Below are 24,216 nucleotides of genomic sequence, written 5' to 3'. Positions count from 1 at the left end.
AGATAATTGTCTCGTTCTAAGCATCGGTTCGTATGTTTATGTGGTCGATGCTACAGGCACGAGCACCCTCACGCAGAGAAGTTGCAACAAAATATGACCAACGAGTAATTAATAACGAGCAAGGTAGCATCCCTTGACTCTCGTATTGCTTACATAAGGAACAAAACGGTATTTTATCGTATGCAATGCTTCTAAACCTTGGCCTGCACTTCTATACAAAGTTCCTTCAGACCCTAACAATAATAATAATATTTATGATAATAATAATAATAATAACGTTCGTGTGCATATAAGCATTCATACGGCAGTGATAATATATAAAATACTTATATGCTCCTTGAGCATTGCATTCACAATGCGTGCGTAGCATTATCTTTATCGTGGGTACATTCATATGCGTACGTCCGGGTTGTTATTACTGCCGCACCGCCGCCGCTGCGGCTGTCACGATAATTACTAGATGTGCTCTAGTTGATAAAATTGATACGCGACTCGCTTACATTGTCGCTGTCTCGTCGCTTTTAATTTCAAAATAAGCGAACTGATTGAGGCGCGCTGACAAAATTGTCGAAACACGCTACCGCGCGGCCAATCAGTAATTCATTATAATATGTAGGCCGAATCGTGCGTGCGGGTCAAATTGCGCTCACGCGTATATCGTCTTTATTACATGCACGCGCTCGCTCGCTCGTAAAGATCGCTGCTGCAGTCGCGTTTATGATTCATGTGGGAATTGTTTTCTTTTGCGACGAAGGAGAGAGAGAGAGACACTTGATGCTTTTTCATTTGCTTCTTTGCGACGACGACGACGATGATGATTACAATGGGCAAAGAGGATGAAGCAAGTAATCATGTATGTATACGGGTGTAGGCTCTATATGTGTGTATGTGTAGCGCAGCTGTGATACGATACAAGGAACAAAGGCCAAGAATGCAGCTAAGGAATCCAAATGATGAAGTCATGGGAGTAGCTACGTATTCGCTTCCTTTGCACACACCGTGCGCAGTAGTAGCGCAATGCGCATCGAGCCGAGACGAGCATTTTAGGAATTGCTCTTTCGCTTTGTCCTGCGCTGCTGACTACTGACTACTGCTGACTGCCACTATACACTGCAGACTGCTGCTGCTGCTTCTGTGCCTCCATGCGCTAATGCACGTAGTTGTTTTTAATTGAAACGCGCTCGCCGGTGCGCTCGGCGCGGTGCGGTGCAAGGCAGCTCGCAGGAAGAGTCGAGCTCGCTATACTCGCATCGGCAGGGCTCACTACATAGTTTGTTATATACTCTCGAGCCTGGCAGTAATAATGTAACGTAACGAGCTGCGCAGGATCTAGTACTATTTCTGCCTTCTTTTCTGCTGGGAAATTATGTCAGCAGTTCGCGGGAAGTACTTACCTGTTCTCGTTGATGATTTATAGGTATAAGCGCAAGCGCGCGCGAGCTGTGTGAGCTCTGACAAAAAAGTGCGCGCGCGCGTACCTTAGCGAGTTGCGCGAGCGGCATTTTTCCCTTATTCAAAAGAATACTTTTCATTCGATAAAAGCAAAAATTATTAAATTTTTTTACGTTATTTAAAACAAAACGCTGCCAACGGCAGCGCGACATAGAGTACAATATACAACGGAGAAGAGAACGGAAAGAAAGAGAGACAGAGAGAAAAAGAGCTAAAGAACGCATTTCCTGCTTTACAATCGCTATAAAGCCACGAACTGAATCGACGAACTAAACCTTTTCTTTATCTTCCGGCAGCAGCACGAGCGGCGCACTACGATCGGCTACAAAATCCAAATGCGCACCAAAGTATAGAGCATAATGGATATTTATTATACCAATAAGTGATCGCCGAACGATCTCCGTAAAAACAAATAAACAACTAAGCGTTTATGTGCTTGAAATGACCCGCGCCAACTGATGCATTTAAGCAAAACTGTCTTTCCTGCAGGATGGAGTTATAGCACGATCATTTTCATATACAAAAGCGAGTTTCATACACGCGAAAAACTAAAAAGTTCTAATTCTAATTTGGAGATCGTGACAATTAGATGTAAATCCACGGATGTAATAAGTATTGAAAAAGCCGCGAGTTATTTTTTATGCGCCAGAGCGTCATCTCTCAACAGATTTTCATGGGAAAAAAGAATAAAGCCGATAGTACGGCAGACCGAAGGAACAACGGTATTGAACGGCCTCGTCGATATCTCGACCAATATTATTATTGTATAACAAAGGGTCAATCAGCAATACAGCAGCATGGAGCAATGATCGCGCAGCTGCGTGCAATCCTCTCCTAGTCTTCTCTATATATAAGTACAGCCGAGCTTTCTTCTTCTAGCGATATAATTCCTTAACGCGCCGAGTCCTTTTTTTCGCGCAGTCGTCGACAAACAGCACTGCGCCGATCCCGCCGCCGCCGCCGCGTTGCAGCGATGACGACGGTATCTTTCTTCTGTTCCGCAGAAGCAGAAGCAGCGACTCGGACGCGCTCCCGGCAATTAGTAGGCTATATAGCAATGCAAACATTCGTCCGTGCAACCTCGCTGCATACCTCGAGTCATTTTTTTCCCCTCTCTCTCTCTCTCTGCTGGCTTTCAGCTTGCATGAGCACACCCGCGCTTTTCTCACCGACAGAACAGAAACAGCGGCGCGCGGCGGATACACTTCTAAAACTCTCGTCGAGGCAATTACCGTACTCGTCGTCGTAGTCCGCCGTAGTCTTCTACTTCTTTATTTCTTCTTTTTCTGTACAACGCCCTTATACGTATATACAGCGACATATATGTATGTAAGTGTCCGTACATATATACGTATGTGTGTGTGTGTGTGTGTATGCTAGCCTTGTGGCCTTGACGTAGTGCGTTAAACTCAGCATAGCGCGCGACGACGACGAGTGGCATCCGAAATTATTCACGAGCATGGAAAAGCTGTTAGGAAAGAGACTTGTGTGTACGCGAGCGGCATCATGATGTTGATTATAATGATGATGATGATGATGATGATGATGATGATGATGATGATGATGGTGGTGATACTTCAAGAGCCAAGAACTATATACGTGCATGCATTGTATAAAGTACTGAGCAACAGTGGCCGGAGAATAAGATATGTCATTTTCATTCATTGCTCGCTTATCGTACTTATTTATATTATGATGCATATAAATACAGCTTTAAATGAGGGAGAGAGAGAGAGCCCAAAGGATGTGTCGGCTCGGTCGTCGCCGACGCGCCGCGCTACATTCAGGCCTTTGAGATTTGAAAATTGAATCTTTATGGCGGTCACGATAGCGCATCGTACTTTGCGACGCGATCACTTTTTACAACGCGTCACGGCAAATTGCTACCCACCTCTACAACTATCAACTTGTATTAAGCTATAAATGCACATTATGCGGGGCTCATTACGTTTATGATTGTTTAGAAAAAGGCTTTATTTTCCTCTCATCGCATACTTACATCCAGTAAAATTAAAATATTATTTTATTCTTGCGCCACTCGAAAGTATCATCCTTGACCATAAGCACTGCAGCACTCTGGTCGGGATCGTGAATTGTGTACCAGCACAGTGCGACGACATAATTTTCTCCTGTTCGCGCGCTTTAAGCGAGTGTGCGCGATACCTTTGCGCGCGCGCGCGAGACGAGCGACCCGAAAGAGAGTGAGAGGGAGAGAAAAGTTACATCGCGCTCACTGGCTCGCTCGCTCGTGCCGCAAAAACACCCACCGCTCACATCCGTGTCCGAATTCGAACGCACGTACTCGCTTTTATGTTATTATTATTATCATTTTTATTATTATTATTATTATGTAGGTATAATGCTCAAGTGGTAGAATTGCAGTAGCTGTGCAGTGCACGCGCAGCATCGCGCAGTTGCGCAGCAACAGATCGGTAAAAGCGTATCTTACGAAAAAACGTCGACGCTTTGCACACACTCGCCCGGGCTTCTCTCTTTCTTACTTTTTTACTTTTGTTTATATCGTGCACGCGCGTGCACGCGGTCACCACTGCAGTAGAGACCGATTTCGGTCGGTGCTGCTGCGCTGCAATAACACTGTGCAGTTATATAGCTCTCTCCGTACATACACGAGACTCTCGCGATGGCGAATACGCGATGAGCTAGCTGCTGCATCTGGGGTATTATTTTCATTGTTGTGTTTTTAACGCGCGTTGATTTTTCGCCTCGCGCTCGCGGGCTGATTTATTCGACGCAGATCATGGTACGGCGCGATACGAAGCTCTCTACATTCCCGTATTTTTTTTTTTTCAGTCTTTGTTTCGGATAAGGATTTATCGCGAGCGAGCGAGTACGGCCTCATGCGTATATGAAAGTGGCATAATAGACAAGTTATACATTATTTTTTTTTCCTCTCATTTGCCGTCGTCGTCGTCTATGTCAGCAGACGGATATGTGTCAGCGATTACATATTCTCGTTGCGTGTATCTCGGAGCTCGTATATATACTACAACGCTGCATACGGCCCGACGACTTTTGTTGTTTAGAATGGACGCACAGCTGCGGGATGTCGATAGTACAATCGTTCTCTACTCCCCGCAACACAGCCTATACGTCTATGTGATTATATATTTGTCATTTTCTATACTATTCTTAAGTTACGCGCTCGCGCGACCATGGTGCTGACTTCTCTCTCTCTCTCTCTCTCTCTCTCTCACTGTAGTACTACACAACGTAATTTCAGTTATTTCATCGCTCGCGCATACTGTTTCAAAACTATATATCGCCACCGATACCACTATAAATTGGCTCTACCCATACGTAATAATACTCTCATTTCCTATCGATTACTGAGTCACGCGATCTCCGCGGCTCGCTGCCGTGTCGCTTTATATAAATGTATATAGATTAGTTGGATTATCGCGCGCGCCGTAATAATGCAAAAATCGCGCGCGCGCAGGTATGATTAGCGCCGATGAGAGCTGCAATTATTAATTGATCCCCCCGTCGCAATACAAGAGCGAAGATAGAGAGACGAATTAAACGCGCGTATAATGAAGCGCGATATATCTGCGCGAACCTACATTACCGAGAGGAGACTAATTTGTTATGAAAAGTACCTACCCTACTGTGCAATGAGTAGCGTACGCGCGCGCATAAAAATATTTATAAAATATAAGAAACAAAAAGCTCACGCATGCATTATATCCAATAATTAATGACTTTGAATTTGATAAAATATAGTCTGTACCTGTATGAGTGCGTTGTTTATACGATCTCACTCACATACACACTAGCACATATACTTGCAATAAAGATAATCTTAATGCATCGAGTGTCTTGATTCTTTTTTTTTTTATTTTTATTTTCATTTTTTTACTTTAATCATTCGAGTTTGTCTCGCAAGCTCACGATCGCATTGATCAAAGTCTCCTCTTGCTCCCTCTCCAGACGGTTGGTATATTACATGATGTAAAATTGTAATAAAGGCCAAACAAGTTTTAGTGTTTCATGAAAGATAGCGATGCATTTAATGTAGAAATATTACACATGTATTTATGGGCATGTATGTGTGTATACTTGCAGCACACGAGCGTTGCAGCAGTGATCGATGAAGCTAGGCTTCAATAAAACCATAATTTTTTATTATAAAATTGCGAGCTTGCAGCAATCGTACTTGTACAGAATTGCCAATTGTGAATCGTAATTTTCCGTGACAAAAGTTCGGAGCTATAGCATTTAACAAGTCTCATAGTCCAAGACTGCTAATTACTTGATATTATCAACCAATTAGAAGCTCGCAATGATACTCGAACAACAATAAAGACACTAAATGCACAGAGGAAAACAAAGTTCACGCAGTAGTCTTTGTATTTCGCGGTTGACGCGTACTTAGGGTGGCTTTTATATATGCAACATCATATACATGTCGTGGGAAAATCATGAACTTGTTCGACTCTACGTCGTTCATTTTAGATATTCGATCGTGATCGAGATTGAACGCGTGTGTATATGCCTATCTATGCATTCATATATGCATTTGCACAGTGCACACACAGGCTCATATAGTATATACTCAGACTTATGTACACCTACTCACACACATGCAGCAGCAGAGAGTCTTAGACAAAACCTTGGCTCTCTCTCTCTCACTCACTCACTCGCTCTCCCCCTCGTTCAAGTCGAGGAAGCTTCTCTTTCTCTGCAGCGCGCGCGCGACTATCTCTGTTGCTCAGATGAATTCCTGCACACTGGCGTTCGTGGCATATTCTCTGCTGCACCGAGGCTCGCTTTTCGTGCGCGAAATTTACGTAATGCGCGCCACGAAAGAGAACTGGCTTTACTGCCTCTGCGCTTTCACCCGCGCTCTGCTGCTGCTGTAGCTGCAGTTAAAAGAGACTTGACTCTCCGAAACAGAGAGAAGTGTCTTTGCGCGGACGCTTTTATATTTGACTTGTTGAATATTACGAGAGACAGCTCGTAGCCTAGACAGACACTCAGACTCGGTGAAAGACTTTGTGTAGCCGAGAGACTTATATGCACGCGAGGCACGCTGACACTTTTTTGACATTCGCGCGCACATGACGAGGTGAAATGTTTTTTCCTCATAGTAGAAGTCTCTTCTTCCGTGGCCTATTAGATATTCAACTCTTAGAACATTAATATCCAATGTGCAATTCTGCAACGAGCTTTTAATAATAAATATTTTTCGAGTCGTATGTGTAAGGAGCAAGTTTTCGACTATTGCATATACGCAACTTGCAACCGCGATAGAGTCGTCGACACTTGCGTCGCGCGCATTTATTATAGTTACATGTATACACGCACTTACACACGCACACATATTTGACTCACATATTTACGGAAGTTGCAAGGCAGCTCTCTGCCGCAGCTAAGCCGTCCTACTTTCACAATTGATTCGCCAATCTGGAGAATGTTTACCTATACCACGGCAAGGCAATATAATATATTGCAACATAAAGGATATTTATCGCTTCTTATACCGAGTAGCAGCGTCCTTTGTACGCAAGTCCACGTCGCGGTTCCCCCGCGACTCGTAATGCGCATTTTCGAGATGCGTATTTACGCCGTTGAATATCATTCCAAGAAACGCTTGCCGGACGAGCGTCGTCGTCGACCGCGATTGATTTTTTCACGTAATGACTTTATAAAAGGGAATTTTGGCGTTGACTCATTATTATACAGGTGACGCGCTGATCAACGCTCGTCGCTCGATCGGTGTAAAAAACGTACTGCGTATCGGTGATAAAAAAGAAGTCATTGACGATCATCAGGCAAGGCTTGACTCTCAAAATTCTAATCTCGTTGGCAAATGAAAAAAAAATCCCCAAAAAAATCAGCTCGGAGACCAGCGTTGCAGCACGTACGTACATGTTTCCGCGCGTGAATCCTTTGATAGAATCTTGTGCCGACCTCGCCTGCTTAGCATTTATACGTGCTCGAAGAAGACCCATTGGGAACCATAATGCAGCAGCACGAAGGGTTCTGCGTAGTTTTGACGCACAAATATAATTTCAATTTCTACGGTAGTATAACCTCGCGCATCCGAAGTGTAAAAAAATTAAGCAAAAATATATATGAACATTAAACGTATTCATCGGTTGATATAAAAGCGCGGTATTACGGCAATAAAGTACACGTGGATTAAATTTGTACGCTAATGTATTCGCCCGCACACAAGAGAGCTGCTGCAACGATCGCCAGTACTCGAAAAGTTTTTGTCGCTTTTTGTCGTCGTCGTCGGCGTTGCGCTGCTGCTCGCTTCGAAAGATCCGCCTCGGAGATTATGCATTATACGGTCTCATCGTTCTCGAAAGCGAAATGTTTGTGTATACTTATATATCGAGCTGGAGCTGCGAGCGAGTGCATGCGCAAGTATTGCGGTAGTGAGGAATTTCACTTTCGATCCGCTGCTGCACCAGAACTCGAAGAGCCTGCAACAGCAGCAAAAGCAGCAGCGGCGTCGGCGGCAGATCCATTTTGACTTATGAATCTTTGCGCACACACACACTCACATGTGTACGGGGGCTGCTCGCTGCACATGTAAGCGATGATTTATTTTATTTTCACCAATTGAATTAAGTCTTATATTTTTGCAAGGCGATATTCGCGTGGTTGTTATTATTTTCGTGTCTCCCATGATGTATGAATATTATTTCATTGCATACCTCGTGCTGCTGTTGCTGCTGCTGCTGCTGCTGCTGCTGCTACAGCCATGCTGCAACCTTGTACCGAGCTCTCGGGCGCTTGCGTATAATATACGAAACACTTTGTAATGTTACACGCGTTTCTTTTTGCTCGAACAATCAGTCAATTTTCCATAAAATGTATCCGCGTGGTATATAATACGCAACTACAGCAACGAGTATACGCTTGTAAATACGGCAGCCGCCTGCCTCTGCTGCTGCTGCTCCATTATACCGTATTTATATATAAATACTGCAGCAGCGCCAGAGCTCCGATCCTGAGGGCCTTTTGCATATATGCACGCGCGCGGCGACAATTAATAACGATGCCAAACGCGTGTGTAATGCGTGTGTAAGCTGCGCGCCCATTATTATTATCACGCGAGATCTATTTTTCAATAACGATACATCTTTAGCGAGAGAGAGAGGAGTCGTTTGCCTTGCCCTTGCCTTGCGTCGAGACTCGAGTACTCGGTCGCGTACGAAATAAAAAGAGCCCACGATTGCTTCTTTGGAAATCTTTGGGCTCTCTCTCTCTCTCTCTCCAGTGGATGAGCGATGAAACGCTGCAGCTGCTGCTGTGTTATAAGGGATTGCTCACGCAGTCTGCATGATCGGCGCTATGCACCGCCGCCGCGCCGCGTACTTATATTATTAAGATTTCGATAAGGTCTAAAAGGCGCCAGCTCTACGAGCTATATATGCACAGAGAATCTCTTCGTCGATATATAGGCTTTGAAGAAGTATCAAATATTAATACCGCGTGGCTCGAGTCATTAATATGCTATATACTCCTCGAACGGGGCGCAGAAATATTATCGTCTTCGTTCTTTTTTATTTTTTGTATTTGTATTGGCGTTCCAACAGTCGTGTTGGAGTACACTCCAGCTACAGCTCGCGCAGTTCGTCTATATACACTAGCAGAAGGTCGAATCAAGCGCGCCAGGAAAGCCGTATTATTATTTACTCTGTAATACTCCTGCCATTCTCGCTGTCGATCGTATTATTCACGATTTAATTACAATTATATATCCCCGTCGATTCCGGCGCGGAGATCGACGCGCGGGTCTGCCGCCACCGCCGACATCGTCTCTCTGCGCCTCTCTGAGAAATCCTTCCTCTCTATGAAGAAATGCTTTTTTCAGCTACATGTGTGTATGCAACGTAAGATGAAAAAAAGTAACTCGCGCACTGCATAACATCCTCTCTCTCTCTCTCTCGCTCTACGCTCGCGCGCACGATAGCTGCGGCGATAAGCCGGCCGTATTTATATACATCCTCGAATGAGCGAGAGAGAGAAAAAAAGAATCTCTTTCTTTAATGGTCGCGCGTATGCGCAAATCTCGGCTGAATTTATCTGATGAAACGTGTGCACCGCGCGGTCGTGCATGAGCGATATGAACTGCCACCACCGCCGCCGCTGCGCAGGAGAGCCCCCGCAGCAAGCTTGCTGCACGTCTAATAAGCATCATCCTCGTAACGCTTTGGATATTATCATTTCATTTCGTCAAATGATGTGCTCGGGTCACTTTTTTTTTCCTGGTTACACAATGCATATTATAATGTATACCGTTGTTTTCTGCGATGCACACTCTTGTCTAACCGGACGATTTTTCTCTGCTTATCTTTTACAGAGGCAAGTACGCCACGGTGAGGAGATGCCGCGAGCGATCCACCGGACGCCAATGGGCTGCGAAATTTTTGAAGAAGCGTCGCACCCGCGCACAGGAGCTGCGTGCCGAGGCACTGCACGAGGTCGCGGTGCTGGACGCCGCTGCGCACTGCACGCGGCTCGTCACGCTCCACCAGGTCTTCGAGACGCCAACAGAAATGGTTCTGGTTCTAGAACTGTAAGTACATATTATGACTTTTGTAAATATTGTGTGATTCTCAAATTACTATAGTTATGCTGTTTAAGTAAACGTAAAGTAAACGTAAAAAAAGAAAAGTGAAAAATTGTTATACGGTAAAGGAGCGTAGGAGCTTTTCTGTGTATATTTAAAAATGTCAAGACGGCATAGTGTGGCTCGAGCGACACTGCACTGTGCCGCGAGCACAGAACAAAGAGCAAAACATTTTCAATTATGTAACGCGTTTAATTCCGCAAACGCCACGTGTGAGTACTGCATTTCGCGTCGAGCCCATGTGTGGCTGGCTGGCCGAGCATTTTACTTTAATATACAAACTTGCGTCTACTCTGGTCTGGGTATATAAAGGCATCGCGCGCGCGTGCAGAGTTGTGCTTTTATATTATATACGGGCACTTCGCGGTGCATTATTATATATATTGCACATTATGCGAGCGCTGCACCGTCGCCGCCGCCGCCGCAGCCACAAGTAGAGAAACTCGGCGCAGACCTACTACTACTACGTACACACATTCGTAAGTTGCACACACGAGGAAGTAGCCGAGCACTGCATACACACACACACACACACTGACGGGGCCCTGGGACGTCGCGTAAGAGCATTATGTATTGTTGCTGGTCGTTGCATTGGACAGGCCGGCTGCGTACAGTAGTTCCGTTTTCTTCCTTTTGTGCACTGCACACATGCGTACTTGCCTGCTCGGCGCTACATACATACACACATAGCCGCAACGCAACGAGTGACTTTTTTCGTCCGAGTTATGCATGTGTCTTGTGACCAGTACTACTATGTATATGTGACTGCCTGCTGGCCTTTTTAAACGCACGCGTGCAACTGTGCATACATATTCGCACTTACCGTTAGATTATTTTCTGTCTTTTCGTAAGCGCATTATATGGAGCCACGAGTCGTGATTTATTAATCATTTCGCCTTTTTACCTCGGTGATCGCCTCTATGTCCAAAGCAACTCGCGCGCATGTACCGCATTTATGATGTCGTATTGTTGTTAGAATAATACCGCGAGGATGCACCGCCGCGGTGCAGAGATTCATCACCTGCCCCGGTCTCGCCGCGACTTTATCGCTACTTTTCATCTGTACTATTTATTATTATTCACTTTGAGAATTTTTCGGCCGTTGACATTTTAATTTTCTCGCGCGCGGAAGTTTTTGATCGCGGTCCGAGATTTTTAAATCTCGGAATTCAAATGAATAAAAATTGCTTAACACGCGATTAAAATCAAATAATTGCTCATCGACGATCGTTTAGTGAAATTATGTTCGAAACGTTTTGTTTTGCGCATAAGGCGCTCGCTTAGTATGACAAAGCAATTTTCTCGTTGCTGTAAAATATGGTCTCCGAATGTTTGTGGAAAGAGTGAAAATAAAAAGACAAAGGAAATCCTGCGCACACTTGTTACATTGCTACGTGCGCGTGCGTGCGCTGCGTATTACTATAACTACTTCCACGTGTGTCCATATAACGTAATCAGTTTATGTATACGATCAAAAGGCACATACACACATAATATATGCACACTATACGCGAGCGAGCGCGCGAGAGGCATGAGCAGTCGTAGAAATCGAAAAGGTGAAATTTTCTTTTGAATTTCAAGTATGCGCGCACAGGAGGAAATTAAAAGGCACACCACTGCTTCTTTATCTAATCTCGCAGTCGCTTACAAGCCGTTTATAATATGAAATATTGTCTACACGTGATATACGTTTAAGTATTGTATTACACGAAAGAGTATTTACGCATCGAGTAAGAGACTCGAAAATAATATAATCCTTTTTCGTTGTGTTTGCAGAGCTGCCGGTGGCGAGCTACAAATGGTTCTGGATCGCGACGAGATCCCAGAAGAACATCAAGTGGCCAAGCTGCTGAGGCAGATCCTCGACGGAGTCGCTTTTCTGCACTCGCTCAACGTCGCGCATCTCGACATCAAGGTGAGATACATTATATACGTAAAAAAATTCGCACGAACGACATTGCTAACATTGGGAGTCGCGCGGCTTTGTCTTATCGCTCGAACGTATACGCGATAAGACTCGCCGCGCAACTATATATATAGTACATAGCTGTGCGACTGCTGCCTGTCACTCCGGCAACTTTGCTGCTCGCGGTTAATTGGTCCCACGCGCCTCACGCGCGCGTTCAACAATACTTTTGGAATGCCACTAAGGCAAACATTTGTCACACTCACACAGATCTCACGATCGGTTCGAATCGTCGAGCTGCTTTATTATATATTACATTATGCTCGTTCGGCTGCACATTGTTTCTTTCACTGTTGCGTTTCGTAAAATTTTCATTTTCCAAGATATTCCAAAGTCATTTGGCGCATATAAAGGCGCTGCTGCACCGAAGTACGTCCCAACAATCGCGCGCGCGCGGAGAGTTGGGGAGTTTGCATTAACGCGCTTGCCGATAAGCGGCTTTTCGATAAATCTATCGAATAAAAAAGTATACGCGTATACAATAGACGACGATAAAGGAGATTAGGTGTGCAGTGCGTATATACAGTACGCGAAGGGGCCCGCTTGTGGCGCGCGCGCGCGACAATGCACCGCACCGCGATAAAATGCACCGTGGGCTTTGCAGTATAGTATATACGCACGTGGATGAATCATCGATCGGTAGACGTGTTGCAGCAGCAGCAGCGCAAAAGCACAAAAGCCAGCTGGCGAAAGAAAGAAGGCGCTGCTGTGTACGTTTGTTGGCGTTTACTTTAGGAAAAATTCGTAACCGAGAGACAAGCGTACAGCCGCTACCCGTCGCGTTGTGCTGCAGCTCCACACGCATACACACACACGTGTGCGCGAAAAAGACACGCCGACTGGCACTGCACATATATTAAGAATAGCGAACATTTCAGATCGCGCGCAATCGCATATTATTAACACGTATAAAACGCGCGCAAAAACAGCCTCTCTCGCAGCATAATACGCACGCGGCGGCGGCGGCGGTATCACACAGCTATTGCAAGCCGTCGTCGACTCCTAATGCACTCGAGAAAGAGAGACCGCTTATCGATTGTGGCTCTGCTGCTGGCTGCTGTTATATGCTCTCTGGCCGCAGCAAGTCCAAGGCGAGCCGCTTTTCTCGCGTGTATACACCTAGGCTAGCTTATATAGCTGCGCTAACATCGTCCGGCGACGTATATATTTTAAATAATATTACAGCTGTTGCTGTACTTACACACATCGTATCTATATAAGACGCACGCGTAAGTGCGTGCCTGCGTATGTGTACACACATTGTACACGACGTATATATACCGCGCCGAGAGAGTAGCGGTGCTCGCTCGCTTAACGCAACCTTTTTCTGTCGTTCTTTGTCTCTCTCGAGGCCTCCGCAGAGCTGCTTTGTTCAAATCATATCGGTACTTGCAGTCGAACATTTTTTCAATTCGTTCGAAATCGACTGCGTCTATAATCATCGTCGTGCTCGTCGTGCGCGGAGTAGTGCGCCGAGAAAAAAAAATCGGTTAAAAATCGCAAGCGGTTCCTTCTGATCAAAGACACCTATGTATAGAATATTACACGTATGTAATAACGTCACAGAAGGAGCTATAATATTAGTGTGCATATACGCGTATACGTACGTACGGGTGCGCGCAATCGCGCTCGACATCAAAAGACCGTTCGCTCGAGCAGTTTTCTTTCTCTCCTCTCTCTCTCTCTCTGCAGTTTGCTCTAGTACAGCGCGAATACGTATGTGTGGTTATATGCCGTGTGTGTATGTATACATACACGAATGTATACGCTATTACGCGCATCGCCACAGTGGCGGCTGCGGTGCCGCAATCCAATTACCAACTTATATACTTCGTGAGTAGCGCAAGAGAGAGAGAGCAAGGTCCAAAGCCGCGTGTGCATGTGTGTATGCTAGTATATACACATGTGCTCTGGTATATGCACTAGGCTGCATGCATCGAGTATATAAGTCGACATTGAACGACAGTTATGAACTTTAGCGTTTAACTCGATTAATAATTGAATAGTTTCCTATATCTCATGCGCGTATAATACCGTGTCTCGGTGCATTACAAGAAAATGTATCGCGGTCGTGTGTGCAGGAATATATCGCCTGGCGCTCGAGAGCTTTATCTCGAGCTCCTCGCGCGCGCGCGTCATCGCAATTTTTGTCCCCGCGCGTATTAATTCTTCCGAGCTTATGTGTATATACTACCTGCTCAAGCGAGTGTTACGTTGTATTTTCACACTTCTCATGACGCGCGCGGCAAGCGGAAGAGTTTTATTTTAATTTGATTCGGTGCTTTAGGTGCTATAATTAAAAAAATCCACACGCCGCTTTTACTCGCGGTATTTTTTGATCCTTAATCGTAATGAGCGTACCCAGACGCAATACATGTAAATGATTTTCCTTAACAAATTGCCAAAGCGCGCGCAGCACTTATGAGCATCGATCGGTAGGACTCGGCGTGTACGTGTACTTGCACGCGCGCCGCCGCCGCAACTCGCGAACAAGCTGCGCGAGGGGAAACTTGCACACATTGTAAATTCGTCGTCGTCGTCGGGCGGCAGCGGCAATTTTTCAAAAGCCGTGTGTACATGTAATATTTATGCCTTCACGACAAAGTAAAAGCATGAAATTATTACGTTAAAAAATTGTACACGCCTTCCAAGGCAGCAGCAACAGAAAAGGAGTTTGCTCAATCGCACGAATAATAATATTTTCACCATCGATCCTCGCCCACCGAAAATCGCTCCCCTCGAATTATTACATCAGACGTACTGAATCTCCAGCTCGTTTAATGATAACCAGACGCGAGCAAAAGTCAAGTTTAAAAAAAAGCTCTCTCTACTGCACGATAGTGGCGTGTATGTAGCGGCATGTAATACACGTAGTAGTCGCGGCCTTGCTCCGGTTCTTGCGTTTCGCCCTCTTGCTGCTTTATCTCGTTACCGTGCTTGCGCTCGCTCGCGTATTTACGGCTAGCCGGAGAGAGAGAGAGAGGATTTGCGCGATCCGTAACTTTGCCTGGTGCATATCGAATCAGGCTCTCTTTCAAGTTTTTCCAGGCGTCTCTCGAAAACGCGCGCGCGTTTGAATCGAGCCCCCGCAGCAGCAGCGCTGCCGCTCGTCGTCGTCATCGTCGTTCCGCGAGGTGCGGTCAAGACTCCGTAATTGTTAATTATATAGCTCACGAGCAGTGCGCGCGCGCGAGAGGAAGAAAATTTTAATAAAGCATTGTTTTTAAAAGCTCCGCGCCGATGATCTCTCGCAGCAGATAACAAATATATGTATATACCTCTACACGCGTATAATATATAAAACGCTCGCTCAAAGGCTCGTGCGTGCGCGGTGATTGTTTTAGATTGCGCATTGTTGTTGTTGCACTTCTCGCGTGCGTATATGCCGCGCGCGCGCGATTTTTACGGGCTGTGGCAAGGTTTTTTTGCCACCCCGAGGCGATTATAACGTTAAAGGCCCGCGAAGAGAAGGGATGCATGAAATGCTCTGTGTGTACGCTATATACGATGCCCGTAGCCGTAGAAAATAATTTGCATTTCTGCCATTGTTGAGGCAGCCGCACGTTACGGTCTTGGCATGAAATTCCATTGCATTGATTTCATTACGCGGTTTAGTAACTTGCGAGTATATTATATATAGTAGGCGGCGTGTTTCGTACACTCTACACGCGGATTACGGTATATTGGTTATTCAACGCCTACGAGAGCGAGAGATTACGATTCCCGTAAAGTCTTTTAAAATATTTCAATCATCGATCGGAAATAATATACTTATTATACGCACCGGTCAAGCCTGCAGCGGTAGCAGAAATACTCGGGTATATGAAAATTGATCGGTATGAGCCATGTATCGCGTCGTACATAATCACATGGATATTGCCCTTAAGGTGATGTATCGAGGCCAACATTGACAATAAGCATGAGTGACGTAAATACAGTGTATTGTGCGCCACGTACATTTTTATGTATCACTAATATAACGCGAGTCGCGCAAATGAGATTTTACGATCGCAGCAGCAGCAACAGCATGAGTTACTCGAGGTTCACCGACGATCGGCGGCGCTCGGTTGGTTGGTGCGCGCCGCCCCGAGACGTTGAACGGATTCTATACGATTTATACTATATATATAAAGCTCGAGAGAGTTGCAAAAATGAAAGAATGCGAAAGGCCAAATGAAAGGAGAGGGATCGTTATAAACGGATTGACGTCCATCGCCGTCGAATTGATTTAACGAATCGAAACATTCTTGCTCGCCCTGCTATCCAATTATGCTTACCAACTGCATCGATCGCATTATATACGTCGGACGTATACGTTATATAGCGTGACCGTCTATATATAACACGTGTGTGTGTATATATGTGTGTGTGTACGTGCGTATCAGCTGCAGCAGCCGCAGTACATACCATCGCTGTGCTGCAGTGCGCGCGAAAGCTCGTAACTCGGCCAATTCGGATATATACTCACGGGCGCGCGCGGGGCAGTAATATTTATCTTTTTTCTCTCTGCACTGTACATAAGCGCGGGTAAGTTACGCGAATTCTCTCGCGAGCTCGGCTTCGGCCTTGCAAGGTTATTATGTATCCCGAGAGAGGTTCGCGCTTGCCGCTGCTGCTGCTGTGTATATTATATATCGAGTTGGTACATGCGGCATGCGGAGCGCCGCTGTGTGAACGCATTCCCATTCATCGAGAACAGGAGTCAATTGGCTAAAACCGAGTCGACGAAGGCGAAAAAATATTTTTGCGGAAAGAGTAAATGAGAAAAAAAAGGGGGCGAACGAAATCATTCGCATGATCAAATTGGTATATGAAATCTATTATTGGCTCGCGTGCAGTTAAAATAGAATATGCGGAATAATCAGCGCGGCTGTTGTATATAGTAGTGCAGGGCAGGAGGACTCGCACGAATGCGTGAACACGCGATGCCAATTTCGCAGCAGCAGCGAGTAAAAGTCGTCTCACAACAATGTGGCATGCAGCGGCGGTGGCGGCGACGGCTCGCTTGCGAGCTTGAGGCGGTAGCGCTCTCGGGCCGCAAGTGAAAATTCTCATATATAGGACTCGAGAGCAGCTCGCAAGATGCAACGCGTCCAAGTATGCGGCTGGCTCTGCTCTCTTCTCTCTCTCTCTCTCTCTCTCTTTCTCGCTCTCACGAAAACTCTGCGCTACTACGCGCGAGCGCATATTATAAATATACATAAGTGCAATGGACCATACTCTGGGTGCACACGCGCCTGAGAGACAGAAGTATTTCTAGAGGTGTGGAATGCGACGTAGAATAAACGGGCCAGTCGTTAATATGGGAAAGGGAAGAAGATCGCGAGCGACGAGACGCTGCTGCTTTTTGGGAAAGCTATGTGGATCGCATATGTTTAGGAATAGAGCCGAAGAGGCGAAAAGGGGCGAAAAATCTCGGAATGCGTGAGAGAAAGAGAAAGAGAGCACGTACCTAGATTAAATTAGGAATCCAGATGCTCCATATCGCGCTCGCGATTTCTAATGGGGGAAGACTGCTTTTCCCGCGATTTGTCATAGTGGAAAAGTTAAAAATAAAATAATAATATCGTACACTTGGAAAAATCCCAGAAGCAGTCGACAATTTTCGATTGAAAAATCTCTTGCTCGCGGTGAGAGATATTAATTATCGACGATACGCGTGTTTTCCTCGTTCGTTATTAGTATCGACGATTCGCGCGACGATGTCACTCGATACGAAGTCTTTGACAAAAAAATTACAAATATGATATCATCTCCGCATCTACTCGTTTCATTCAATTACATCGTTAATCTCGATTGTCAAGATAAGATAGTTGAGACGTTGCATATTAAGAGTTTGTCTCTATGGAATACCGTTACGGTATATACATTACTTAAGTGCATTTATACCGTTAACGTTGTTATTGTTTTAAGTACAACATAAAAAAAGCAGGATTTTCACTAAACTGGATCGATTTTTCTCTCTGTTGCAGCCTCAAAACCTCGTGCTAACCGGCGAATTTCCCGACTGCGACGTGAAGCTCTGCGATTTCGGAATATCGCGCTACATCAGCCAAGGTGCCGATATACGGGAAATTCTCGGCACACCAGACTACACCGGTAAGTGCACACGCCACTGCAGCAGCAGCAGCGAGCGATTTTTAATGTTAGAGCGGAAAAGCTCCGGCTCCTCGAGAGCCCATTATCCGCGCCGCGCGTGCGGTTATAAACAATACAATACTCATTTCTTGGCTCTTTCTTTAACTCCGTCGTAATACATAATATATCTGTATATACGCAGCGCCGGAAGTACTAAACTACGAGCCCATAAGCCTGGCAACGGATATGTGGTCGGTGGGTGTGCTGCTCTACGTACTGCTGACAGGCTGTTCACCCTTCGGCGGCGACACGAAGCAAGAGACCTTCTGCAACATCAGCAGATGCAAACTCGACTTCCCGGACGACCTCTTCGAGGAGGTATCCGAAGAGGCTCAAGATCTCATCAGGCGTCTCATCGTCAAGAATCCAAGGTATGGATATGCTCTTATATTTAGAGCCACACATCAGACGAGCGCGCGCGCGAGCTTCGACATTTTTTTTTCTGTTGCGATTCATCGCATTCATCGCGCCGTAGAAATAGTCAAGGCAGTCGCCGATGCACCGGCCTGGACATCGGCGCAATACCTTTATTTCAAATGTTTCGTGTGTGCATCTATGTACAACGACGCGCGTGGCTTCAACACGCGTGCACACGCATACACGCACACACTGACTCGAGTACTTTGTTTGCGCGAGAGCCCGTGCTCCGTCGGAATGTGCCTTGGTACATTGGCTCGTTGTTGTACGCAAGTTATAATGGCTCTCGATCGGCGGCGGCGGCGACCAGTGTCTTCGCGGCTGACCGCTCATTATGCGCCTCTACACGTTAATTCTATTGCAATTATCGTATAAATTTTTATAATTTCATAGTGTAACACACTGTCGGGCTCGGTGGTCGTCGTCGCGCGAGGCCAGTCATCGTGCTATTGCGAGAATCGCGAGAGGCAGAGAGAAAAAAGCCAGCCGCGTAACGATTAGGTATCATTATTACGCGTTTAATCATCCTTGCTTGCCGCGCGCGACTCCGTCACCGCGTGCCCGCTCGTTGTTTAGCTCTTCATAAGAGAGTCCCGCGAGTCTCGATGCGGCAATTACAGCTGCTAACGATAATAATTGTACTTTCAGCGCGCGATTGACAGCACTCGAGTGCCTTGAGCATACCTGGTTCAGTAAGTTCGAGGACGAGCCGACATCGTCGTCGCCTCCCACGAGCAACAACAGCAACAGCAACTACACGAACTACGTGTCGGACTCGAGCGAAATTCTTGAGGCCGAGATGTCCAGCGGTTACGACTCGTCGACTTGCTCGTCAGCCTCGCCACTGCCGATCGAGCCGGAATACATCAAAAACAACAGCAGCAGCATCGTCGCTGAGAATGTAGCCGAATCAAAATCAGAGCAGGATTGCAACGGACAGATCGGCAAACAGACGCGGCAAGACACGGACAAGAGCCACTCGTTCCTCATGAACAACGACGAAGAAGTGGAGAACGATAGTAGTATGCACGAGGAGGCATCGATTGCCGGCACACAAATGGAAGAGCAGCAGCAGCATCAGCTGCAGCAGCAAGAACAGCAAGAAGAGGCAGAAGAGAGCGGCAGCGACGATCACAACGACGGGGCATCGGCGTACGGGAATGCTTCAACCGTGGCTCTCGGCGACGAGAGCTCCTGCAGCATCGGCTCGGAGAGTGCCTACTTGCGCAGGCTGAGCTCCGCGATGTCACGCAGCTCCACGAGCTCGGGCCTGTCGTTCGCGTCGCCGTCGGTCGCCGAGAGAGCCAGGAGCCACTTCAACGGTCTGTCGAGCGAGAGGAGAAATAACTTCAAGAGGAGCATGGATTATTTGGCCAAGAAGTTCACAACGAGTACCGATCTACTCGAGATGTTCGATGACTTTGACATGGAAACGTCGTCTAGGAGAGCTTCAGGTAACGTATACTTTTCTAATAATATTTTCCCAAGACACACATTGAAACAAGAAGAGAAATAATTTATACGACTGTTATTTGAATTGCAGTGAACGCAATGAGCCAATCGGTCAGCGAAGTCTTCAAGTGCTCGCCTGTCTTCATACTCGGTGAAGAGCAGCAGTGCAGCGACAGTGGATCCGAAATCTCGACCGACAGCTCGTCGGACCGCAGCAGTATCTACTCGGACGATTCGCTCGACTTCATACTCTACGGCAAAACCGTGACCCAAGGCCGCTCGAGTTATCCCTTCAGCGCGTCGGAGAGGCAGACGTGGCAACCGCGCAAGACGCTGAACGCGAGCAGCGGCGCCAACGCCGCCGTCAGCGCTCTGAAGCACGGTAGCCGAGTTTGGCCTCGCGAGTGCAACGGTGTCGTTAGCAAGGCCCTCAGCAGATTTACCACCGTGGAGCATCAGTTTCACAGCAGCAACTCGTCGATCTGCAGCAGCACGAGCAGCATCAGCAGTAGCAGTACCAGCAACAGTAGCAGCAACGTCACCGTGAAAAGCCCGATGATCAGCACGAGTTCCAGTACTGTCAGCAGTAGTAGCGTCAGTCTCGTTTCGAGCTCGACTACGAAAAGTAAGTCCCTACCTTCCTCGTTGCATAAGTCGTTGCGACGACTCTTATGTGGGCCTCGAGATCGCGATAGTAATCGAAGGAATTTTTTATTTACTTTCAGCAAGCACGACTCGCGGCGTATCTGGATTGGAGGCCCTGCGTAACCAAGGCGAGAATCTCGTGGTGATACGCGAGCCAGTTCGAGCTGGCCGATATATGCGCTACAGCGAGGTGCAGTGCGAGTCCGTCCAGGCACGTATACGGCGATTCCAAGTCAACGGGTCTTCGTAAAAAGTGCCTGCCAAATCAACGCCATTTGTTGTTATTTTTACGTATTAACGTTAACGCCTTAACGAAATGAAACTTACAAAAGAGATATAATCTGTATTTTGTAAAATTATTCGCGCGTCGCTGAACGCAAGTTTTTTGGCGCCTACATTGTAGATACGATGAATTGAATACGCAAGTCTGATGCATGCGATAACTGTTGACGACTTTTCGTTATTTATTAGTAAATAAGAGTTTTGCGAATTGCTCAATTCATAAGTTCCAAGAAGTGGTACAAGTGAGAATTTGTTAATTGAAAAGAAAAAAAAATTAATGATCTCCGTTCTGAAAACAATCGAGTTTTGTAGGACGTACTTTTATATTTTATTGACTTATACTAAATGAAAAACAATGTTAGTAACGTAGTTAATACGCGGCATGTCGTACTTTTTCAATTGCAATGAATCGCTCGTACCGTTTGGAACGAATTGAAAATATTGATTGTACAAAGTTATATAGTGACAACGTGATACGTGAGTGGTTGCTAAATATTAATTCTATTGAAATGTATCGTGAGTACTGCGTGCTAAAGTGAGAAATTTAAACTGCTATTAACGTCAGACAATCATGGTTGATGAACTTAAATGTTTGATGCCAATTCCTCAATATAATTATAGAGACCTACAGACTGATTTTTCAACTCCTCGATCGTTAAAAAAATGATGCAGAGCGTTTTCTGCTTAAGAACATAACAATCGTTTACAATTGCGACAAATTTTTTTAAATGAAATTCGAACAAAACATTAATGCAAATGTGGAACAAATTTCAATATTTGCTAAAAATGTTCAGACTTATAAACATAGACGTAAGAAATGATCAAGTACTTTCGAGTGCGTTCTGTAAGTCAATGACGTTAAACGCACATCAACGCCTGTATAATATAGAAAGTAAACATTGAAATGATAAATATCGGATGCGCTTCGACACAATCAGTGCGTACCCTATCTCAGACCTGCCAATTTAAATAAATGTATAGAATAATTTGTAACGTTTTGCGGATGTAAAATCGGTATTATGTGTCACATCTCAGTTTGACTCTACATAGTTTATGTGTAAAAAGTTAAATTAAATATTACATGGTACTTTGTGCCTTGTTTGTAAATAATTGCGTCGTAAATATTGTGTATTGTGAGCATTTACTGAGAGATATGTGCAATTTAACGGGCATCAAAGTTAGAAAAGTATAAAAGATGGATGTACGCGCTATAGATCCATTGAGATATCTGATGTAGATGTAATGTTGTGTTTGCGTAAACCCTTTTGGCGATTTGATCTTTCAAACCGTGCTATTGGGCGCTTTTTGTATCGAGAATTCTCATATCATCAATAATTGGCGAACTTTTCGTGCAAATGATTATTATTATCATGATGTATATTTTACGCCCGTAGACAGCAGTATTCTCGGTTTTGTTCAAGTTTGAGCGTATGATGATTACTTATTTTGCGCTTGGCAAAAAATTACGCGTTTGACGATTTTGATAATAGTATTTTTCGTAAAATTAATTTTAATTACTCTGAATTGAGATATCGGTAATTTTGTATAGCAAACTTTATTCTAACCAGCTTTTTGTTTATTGATAGTTCTTAGACGATTTGCATTGTGTTTAAAACATGAAACATGCGTCTTATCTATGCAATAAAAGAAGAGCTACTATATTACTTGCTAGTCATAATTAACAGATTTACTGTAATGCTTGTAAAATATTTTTTGCTTATGTTTCTGCATTTTTTATAAATAACATTACTATATTCGAGTGAATTTCTCAGCACATGCGTTAATTAATTTAAGAGCTAATGAGAGATGATGTCTGAGATTTCACGTTGAATATGCCAATCATATCAAACAATTTAGTCGACTCTATTCTACAATTGGTATTTTCAACTGAGTTTCTGAACCATTAATATATGTCTTTTTGAATATTCAAATTTTAAAGAAATTATTTATGGATATAAAACTATTTCATGTGAACCATCACTGTCGAAACAATAGATGCAGTTCGAAATGATAAATTTACAGGCACTTTACGGATTATTTGAAAAATGAAAGTATTACATACATCAATTTAATACCTAATTATTTGAAAAAGTACATGTTTAAAAATTGTCCAAAATGTATTGTCATGAGACAATAAAATTATTATTTGTAAGCTATGGAATAATACTAATTCCTGTTGGAATAATACTGTATTATAATGAAAAGTAAATTTGTGTGAAAAATTTTAATTGAAGAGTTCTTTGTTTATATCCTCGACTCATGATTGATTCAAATCGATGTTCAATAATCACAGTTTATGACAATGAAGTTGTATAAAGTCACTGAAAAGATAAGCGACATTCATGTTGTATATCTGAATGAAAAATGAGCTTTACTCATTGTTATACCAATATATGTTTCTCACATTTACTAAGCGCTTGATGATTGCTTTTAAAAATGATACTTACATGTTTTTGATCCAATTCCCTCTTATCTAGTAAATCGGAGACATAAACGAAATTGATTCATAAAATAAAAATTATCTCTTAAAATGGTGTTTTTACTAGTTTAGCATTTCATATAAAAGCAATATTTATTCTTGCAGCTGTTTTTCTTGAATATTGCTAAAGAAAAAAAAATTTAAAAATGAGTTGATGAAACTACCAAGCGAAAAGGAATTATAAATAGTCTTTTTTTGAAAATGAATATTTACCATCATAGTTCTCATATCGTCTACATAACTGACAATTATATAATGTTTGATCATTGCTTATCAGTACATCGTTAAATTTTAGATTCGTCAATTACCGTGCCTACTATTTTTGAAAAGAAGCCAAGTGCACGGATATATTTGAGATTGACTATTTGTAAATATTTAGTTTAATGAATATTATATTATAATTTTAATAACAATAAAATAACAAACAACATAATTATGAAATTACATTCTGTGCATTATTTTTTAATCCTTCAGAATTCCTATAACGATTGTTGTTTTTTTTTATTTTATTTATTTATTTTTTTTAAGTTCATCAACTCTGATATTCAATTTGTTTTTATTTTTAATTCGAAACATTGACGTACCGTGGTAAAAACCGAACGATTAATCATATTTTTTATTGCTCGTAAATTTTTTGAGTAAATAAAGGCTCATTTACGTAGTTCGATATTCCAAAATCTATAGCGTAAATTGTCGAGCGACATTTCTTGGCGTTTATTGCCCTCGAGAGACTTGGATGGAATTACACGTGCTGAGATACATGAACAGCAGCTATTG

The 24,216-nt window shown here is 44.2% G+C and overlaps 1 protein-coding gene across 1 annotated transcript in view; it reads left to right on the top strand.

Moving 5' to 3' along the window:
- LOC106657716 (death-associated protein kinase related-like) overlaps nucleotides 1-23,188 on the top strand; it is a 55,664-nt gene extending 32,476 nt beyond the window's left edge. The window contains exons 2-8 of the mRNA XM_014379378.2: nucleotides 9,791-10,006; nucleotides 11,837-11,975; nucleotides 17,999-18,125; nucleotides 18,307-18,535; nucleotides 19,230-20,035; nucleotides 20,125-20,658; nucleotides 20,759-23,188. Of these exons, the coding sequence (XP_014234864.1) occupies nucleotides 9,791-10,006; nucleotides 11,837-11,975; nucleotides 17,999-18,125; nucleotides 18,307-18,535; nucleotides 19,230-20,035; nucleotides 20,125-20,658; nucleotides 20,759-20,928 (2,221 nt within the window). The 3' untranslated portion in view covers nucleotides 20,929-23,188. The remainder of the gene's footprint in view (nucleotides 1-9,790; nucleotides 10,007-11,836; nucleotides 11,976-17,998; nucleotides 18,126-18,306; nucleotides 18,536-19,229; nucleotides 20,036-20,124; nucleotides 20,659-20,758) is intronic.
- The last annotated feature ends 1,028 nt before the right edge of the window (nucleotides 23,189-24,216 follow it).

This window comes from Trichogramma pretiosum, unplaced genomic scaffold (assembly GCF_000599845.2).
Source record: "Trichogramma pretiosum strain Unisexual culture from Peru unplaced genomic scaffold, Tpre_2.0 scaffold1, whole genome shotgun sequence".
Taxonomy (NCBI): domain Eukaryota; kingdom Metazoa; phylum Arthropoda; class Insecta; order Hymenoptera; family Trichogrammatidae; genus Trichogramma; species Trichogramma pretiosum.
This window is presented reverse-complemented; position numbering and strand designations above follow the sequence as displayed.